Source organism: Vigna angularis, chromosome 10, assembly GCF_016808095.1.
Source record: "Vigna angularis cultivar LongXiaoDou No.4 chromosome 10, ASM1680809v1, whole genome shotgun sequence".
Taxonomy (NCBI): Eukaryota; Viridiplantae; Streptophyta; class Magnoliopsida; order Fabales; family Fabaceae; genus Vigna; species Vigna angularis.
The window spans coordinates 19,912,239-19,920,102 of NC_068979.1; the positions used below are offsets into that span (position 1 = coordinate 19,912,239).

The following is a 7,864-nucleotide window of genomic DNA, read 5'->3' on the forward strand; positions in this document are numbered from 1 at the left end:
CCTCAAGAAAATGTGATCAAGAGGGACATGTGGAGGCTTCATTGAAGAGCACATGTTGTGGAACTCCTCCAAATGTCTATGTGGGCATTCTCCAGCAAATCCATGAAACTTAGGGAGCAGATATATCAGTCCAGTGCTAAGAACGCAATGAATATCATCCTTTGTAGGTGGGACCGGCTCACGAGGAGCGCGCTCAGGAAATTGAGGATGATCCATATAATTTTCATCATAAAAATCAGCACGAGAATCAGAGTAACATGTAGAAGGAGATTCATGATTACAGGCACTCGCAGGGATCACTCAACTAGCGCAAACGAGGATAATGTTGGTCAGGCCAATCTGCCCCAGTGTAAAGGTTTTTGTTACTGAGGGCAGTGACAATGTTTACTAGGGAAGATCCTTTATTTTGGAAAGTGAAGGGTGAGATTTTTCAAACACCATGTGCACAAACATCTCAAGAGAAAACATCAAATTGTTATTTTTGATTCAACATTTGACCTCGGAAAAATCTGACACTACAACTTTTGTTTTCTTTTTGTTATCAATTCTTTTATTTTCTTTTTTTTTATTTATATATTTTTTTCTATTTTCGAAAAAACAAGAGTTTGATAATTTGCAAGAAAGACAAGCGACTCAATATTGCCTTCATTTATTTGTTTTTTTTTTCAATTTTGTTATTCGCGGCTTTCGTTTTTCTCCACGACACCCTATTAGGACATGATTTCCAGTAAACCTTGGAGATACCAAATAATGAAAGTTCACATTAAAAGTCACGGATAAAAGCATAATATCCATGAGCATAACCCTCGTAGCAAGACAAAACAACATCAGTTTCGCCTTTTACAACAACCTATGCTTTCCCATATAGTTCTTCATTTGTCCATGGCATTTGTAGGGGCGAACTCGCGCCTTGCCAGAGTGCTGGATTGACTTTCTTCAAACTTTAAACATCCTGAATCGATCAAAGATTGCACTTTATGCTTTAAAGTCTTGCATGCCTCTGTTGAGTGTCCACACGCTCCTTCATGATAATCACACTTGGCGTTTGTGTCATAGCTCTTTGGGTACGGAGGTCGTATAGGTCTAGTTGGACAAACCTTTATGAGGTTTCTGCGGAGAAGATCTGGCAGTAACTCTGTATAGGTCATGGGGATAGGAGTGAAGCTGGCGACCTTCTCATCACGATTGTAATTTCTTCGCTCAATGGGTCGATTGGACCCATGTGACATTTGAGGATAGGCAATAAAATGTGAGTTAGCTATTTGTTTTTTATCTTTCTCATGTCTAGGACCATACTCATTTAAACTTGCTACTAGTTGTGAGCCTAGTGCAATTTTTCCATTTCTTATGCCACCCTCGACCCTCTCTCCAATTACTACTATGTCAACAAAACTTGAGGAGACACTGCTTATCATGTGTTCATAAAATGGTGGTTGTAGAGTATTCAAAAATATGGTAGTCATCTCCTTGTCGCTCAGAGGCGGTTCTACTTGAGCAGCAATTTCTCTCCACCTTTGGGCATATTCTCTAAATGATTCAGACTCTTTCTTCACCATGTTTTGCAGTTGTATTCTGTCAGGTGTTAGATCTTTATTATATTCATACTGCCTTAGGAATGCATCAACCAGATCTTTCCATGAATATATGTGAGTAGTTTCTAAGCGCATGTACCAAGTCAAAGCTACGCCAATTAAACTTTCTTGGAAGATGTGAATCAAAAGTTTTTCATTGTGGGCATAAGCTGCCATTTTCCTGCAGTACATAGTTATATGGCTCCATGGGCAAGTATTTCCCCGATATTTCTCAAATTCTGGCAACCTGAACTTTGGAGGTATCACCACATCAGGAACTAAACATAGTTTTCTAGCATCTCCAAATTCAAAACTTCCTTCGCCTTCTATGGCTCTTAACCTCTTCTCAAAGACTTCTAATTTACTCTTGTCGTCCTTAAAATCTGCTGGTGTAACGACATAAGATGAAGACTTCGTCTCAGGTTGTTTTTTCATTATCATGTTCTCAATACCTGGTTGGATTGTCTTCCCAGGAATTGTGAAAGTGGTTGCCCCAAGCTCGCCTTCTACTTCAACTGCATTACCTTCGGCCTTTTGAGTATCAAGATGCCCCAAGTCCACTCCTGATGGTGGAGTATAATTCGGGGGAAGACTATAGGAAGGGAAAGTTTGTACTTCTAGAACTCTTTGTTGTGGTTGTTGTGCGCACAAATCTTTGGGGCTTTGTAAGGCATTCATGGCCTCTAGGATTTGACTTATTTGTTCCTTCAGCTGTTGGATATCGACTTTCATCCCCTCTTGAACTTCTCCTTGGTTCTCCATGATTTTGCCACTGGTTCGTGTCCTTTAGGATGTTTTGGAGACTTTAGCCGTATTATTATTTTTAAACTGAATTTTATTAGATGAAATAAATTAAGAAAAAGAAAATAAAAATGAAAAAAAAAATAGAAAAGACAAAGCAACGCAATTACTATAGTAAGAAATTATAAAGATGCGAAAACATTGCCAAATGTATAATCTGGAAATTAACATGAAACAAAGTCAATAGGACAGTCCATTCACAACATTTAAGTTCAACACATGTGAGGTGTGCAAAATCACGATCAACTATCATGAGCCTCAGCCATTACATTCTTCATTTCTCTTATCAGTTTCTTGCAGTAATTGAGGAAAGTTTCAACCTTCTTAGGTGGGTTAAAGATCGGCAATGCAGACTCAGCATCAGCTAATAGCTTAGGGACATCCTTAATGGCTTCATTGGCAAGGGAAGCTAGCTGTGCGAAACTTCTCTTCCAGTTTTTTATAACTCGCCCTTGTTCAATGGTATACTCCTTCATCTGATTCATCAACTCTTGATGTTTCTTCTCTGATTCAGCCCGATGCCAACGTTCCTTCTTCAGTTTTGTCACTGCTGCATTCGCCTGTTGTTCGGCGTCGTCCATTCTAATATGCATTTTGTGCAGTTCCTCTAGTACTTTTTGCTTGTCCCTCTGGGATTGGTCACACAATTGCTTCGTAACACGCTCTGATATCTCAATTATACCATATTCCCGGTCTTTCAAAGTCAGCTCAATGTTGGCCGCTACTAGCTCTTGCTTTTGTCTTATTAACAACTCCTCGTATGCTTCGCTGTTTTCCACACCTTCTTGCTTAAGATTCTCATAATCATGTTGTAGGCTCTGAAAATTATTGGTCAACTTGATATTTTCTAGTTTCATTTGCTCGAATTCTGCCTTCAACAATTTTACTTCCTCACTTTCAGCCTTATGAAACTGTTTTCCATAATCTAGGTTAGGAGAAGTTAACTCGAAAGGAAACTTCACTGTCCTAACCTTTTCTGCAATCCAATGGTTGTAAGGAATTCCTTCATCAATAGTCCATGGTCTGGGGTCCATTTCTGCACGAATAATGTTGCCCCAAGCATTCCTAACTTGATGAAGTACTTCAACAAAGGTTCCTTCCTCATAATAGATTTGCAATATGGCAAGAGACGTAGGTGTAGGTGATCCTCTCATAGGATGCCCAAATTGCCTTTGTGCTAACACAGGATTGTAATTAATACAACACCTAATACCCATGAGGGGTACATTAGGGTACCTCCCGCAGTGATATATAATTTGTGATCTACGCTGCCAAGGGACACACCATTTAATTTGATCCTCGTTTAAACTTGCACAAAGTTGTGCCCATTCATTTGCCCCTTTCACCTTTGGTTTATACTGCAGTAACCCATCCATGGTACACATGGCATTCAAGGCGTCCTCAGTCACACGGGAGATGAACCACGTATACAACACTGGTAGACAACATAGCATTTTTCCTCCCTTTAGCTCATAACAACGATTAAGGGTCCCATAAACTTCAGCCAGGATAGCAGTGACCGGATTTTCACAGCGCTCTTTGTATCCCACAAATGCGTTCATGGCGGCATAGTCGACGAAATTCTTGACATTAGGAAAAAGCATGATACCATAGAGGAGAAGAGCCAATACATCCATAAATGTTTCCCAGTTTTCCTCTTCAGCCAGACGATGCAAGTATCCCTTTAGGTATCCTTGAGGAAGGCCCCTCACTTTGCCCTTGATTGTGAACTTGCTCTCCAGCTTCATAGGGTGTATTTTGATGATCCTTGATAGCTGCAAGACAGGGACATATTGCCCAAGGTAATTGTATGGAGCTTTTCCCTCAAGAGGTATATTTAAAATTTGCTCGAATTCTTCCACTGTTGGCACCAGTTGGAAATCTCGAAAAGTGAAACACCTCAATGGTGGATCATAGTACTGTGCTAAAGTAGTAATTGATGATGTTGGGACCTCCACCTCTAATAACCTTAACAAATTCCCATACTCCTTCTTGAATGCATCCTTTTGGGATGTCTTCATTTTCTTTACCAGTTCTCTCAGACCATCCATATTTCCTTCCTCCGCTTCAATGGCTATTCTTTCCTTTAAAATATTTGAACTTGAAGGCTGGTCAACTTCACATCTCATGTTAATTTCCATTTTACCTCAACGGCTTAGTCATAAATTTATAACTTCCTACCTTGGACCAACAACAAGACCATAAAAAAAATGTATGAGAAAAACACATAACGATATGGTGATATATACAACGTGTTTAATTTTATTAACAAAAACGGTTATAAGATGACACGCATCTCCCTTTCGTGCCTTAATAAAGGCTGAACACTTATGATCTAAGGCCACATACATGCACTCACAAGGATAGCTCCCTAATGCTTAAATCAAGGCCACTAGAGCTATGGCTCTTTTCACTATTTCTCCACAACAGTCAGAGTAATCAACTAGATGTGGAGACACAAATGAAGAGAACAGACGCTAGCTGGAGTTCTCACGATAGCCAGACAGGAAGTACATCCCAGAGTGACACCGCTACACAACCCCTCTATTTCTAAGTTGCGCTCAGACCCGGGTATAGGGCCTCACTCATGATATGCATATGTGTAGAGGGAAATTATAATGTAAAACAACAATTGCAAAAATAAACACAGATAAGAAGAAACAATTATTTCAAACATAAATAAAAAGTAAAAGAAACTCACATGCAATTATTCCAAATATTAAACATAGATAAAGACAAAGGGAATAAAAACACAAAGAAAAACCACATCGAATTCGCTTATCTAATTAAATGGCCTGACTCTCTTTCGTTTCCCCAGTGGAGTCGCCATCTGTCGCAACCGGAAAAAATCGCGACGGGACGACGATCCGAAAAAGAAAAAAATAGTTTTGAAAAAAAAGAGATTTTGGAGTCGCCACCATAGTTTATTCTGGAAAACTACGGAAAAACCATAAAATGATAAGGCATGGTCTATTAGAACCAGATTCTTGGTTCGGGAGTCGGTTACGTGTAGGAAAGGTATTAGCACCCTACAACGCCTGCATTAAGGCAGTACCTTTAATTAAATATGCGAATATGGATGTGGTTTTCAAAATGTTTAACTTTCTCTTGAAATAAAACTCGAAAGAAACAAACAATATTTTTTAGGTTTTTGGGCCCGACAAGGATTGACCTTGCTCCTACGTATTCTCATTCAGAATGAGAAATCAGGGTTCCGTAGTTCGTTTGAAACTGCTTGAAAATTTTGTTTAAGGATTTGTTGAGAAATTTGTTTAGAAATGATTTTGGATTTTTGGGGAAATGAACCTGACAAGGACTAGCCTTGCTCCTACGTATCTCCACTTTTGATAGAGAATCAAGGATCACGTAGTTCTGGCAAGGCGATATTATTTGTATTTGAAACATAGATGTTTTTTTTAGTTTTTTGAAGATTTTATATTTTTTGGTATTTTTTATTTAGGAGAATGAAAAGGTTTTTAGCACAAGGACGATGCGTGCGATCACACATGTGCCTAAACCTTTAAAACATATTTTTGTAATTTTATTTAAAAGAGAGAAAAGGTTTTTAGCACAAGGACGATGCGTGCGATCACACATGTGCTTAAACCTTTGAAACGTATTTTTGACATTTTTTTGAAGAAAGAGAAAAGGTTTTTGGCACAAGGACGATGCGTGCGATCACACATGTGCCTAAACCTTTAAAACATATTTTTGGGATTTTGATTTTTTTATTTTGTATTTTTCTTTTTATCTTTAATTTTTATATTTTAGTTTTCTTTTTATTAAGAAGAGAGACGAGTTGAAATGTCTATGACATAAAATTGTGAAAGAAAAAAAAAACATAAGATAAAATTGTGGTAGAAAATTGGATAAATTTAAAAAAAAAGATCAAAATGCATATAAATAGAATGAAAAGAAAATGTGTACCTCGTTGAAGATTTGAAAGATGAAGCAAAACTTTGCTTGTAATAAGTTGTAAGGAGAGATAGGTTGATGGCGAAGAAGATGAATTTATAGTAGAAATGTGGTATGGGATTTACTATGTATAGAGGGATTAGGAAATAGTAAAATGTGAGAGAAAAATGAAGTAGAGTTTTGGGATGGAATGAAGAGGTTTTGAGAGAGAAGAGATGAGTATTATGTAATTTTTGTGTGTGTGTGAAGTGAAGAGAATGTAGGTATTTATAGAGTTAAGGATGAAGAAAGTTGATGAATAAAAATAATATAATAAGTTGGTGGAAAATTTAGATGAAATAAAATATAATAAAAAAAGATGAATAGAAAAAGTTAATGTGGAAAATAAGTGAAAGAAATAATATAAAAAGTTTGTGGAAAAATTAGGTGAAATAAAATATAGTGAATAGTAAAAGTTAATGTGGAAAATAAGTGAAAGAAATAATATAAAAAGTTGGTGAAGAAATTAGGTATGGAAATTAAGTGAAAGAAATAATATAAAAAGTTGGTGGAGAAAGTAGGTAAAATAAAATATAGTGAATAGTAAAAGTTAATGTGGAAAATAAGTGAAAGAAATAATATAAAAAGTTGGTGGAGAAATTAGGTGTGGAAATTAAGTGGAAGAAATAATATAAAAAGTTGGTGGAGAAATTAGGTGAAATAAAATATAGTGAATAGTAAAAGTTAATGTGGAAAATAAGTGAAAGAAATAATATAAAAAGTGGGTGGAGAAATAAGGTGGAGAAAAATGGATAATAAAAAATGTTGATGGAGAAGATATAATTAAAAAATGTAAGTGGAATAATTAGAAAAGTTGATATATAAAATTAATATGGAAATTATGTGGAAAAAGTAAATGAAAAAGGTAGATGATGTGGAGGGTGAGGTGGATGGTGATGTGGAGAATGGGGTGTGATAAGAAAAGATGGGTGGTGAGGAAGTAAAAAATGTGAGATTATTTTGGGCCATTGGATTAAGTGTTTAAAAGAAAATTTTGGGGTGCAAAAAGTAAAATAAATAGTATTTTTCATTTTGGTTTTTTTTTTATGTTTTTTTTTTTATTTATTTTTGTGATGAATTATATTTACCCGGACGAAATTGGGTATTGACAGCTGCCCCTCTTTACTTAGATTTTACTAGATAATATGACAAACAACGTTTTTATATTATTAGAGTAAAAGATAAGTAAAGATAGAAATACTAATTTCGTCTGGGTTTCAAAGAGAAAAGAGGAGAATAACAATCGATTCAAGTACATAAGATGAAGAGAATCACGATGCAATAAAAAGGGTTCGACCATTGCCTAGCAGAGGATCGATATCCCAAAGAGAAACTAAAGGTGCCATACAAAAATTGAACTTAAGGGCCAGGCAAAAATTGAAGTTAAGAGCCAGTGTGAAAACTGGGCTTGGGGGCCAGTGTGGAAACTGGGCTCTGGGGGCTAGTGTGAAAACTGGGCTTGGGGGCCAGTGTGGAAACTGGGCTTGGGGGCCAGTGCGGAAACTAGGCTTGGGGGCCAGTGTGAAAACTGGGCTTTT

The 7,864-nt window shown here is 36.9% G+C and overlaps 1 protein-coding gene across 1 annotated transcript; it reads right to left on the bottom strand.

Moving 5' to 3' along the window:
- Positions 1–872: 872 nt before the first annotated feature.
- Positions 873–2,333, bottom strand: LOC128194427 (uncharacterized). The gene has a single exon (XM_052870025.1). The coding sequence runs from the start codon at positions 2,331–2,333 to the stop codon at positions 873–875; it is 1,461 nt and encodes a 486-aa protein (XP_052725985.1).
- Positions 2,334–7,864: the final 5,531 nt, after the last annotated feature.

Coding starts and splice junctions, on each gene's coding strand:
- LOC128194427 (XM_052870025.1), bottom strand. CDS start 2,333: ATGGAGAACCAAGGAGAAGTTCAAGAGGGGATGAAAGTCGATATCCAA.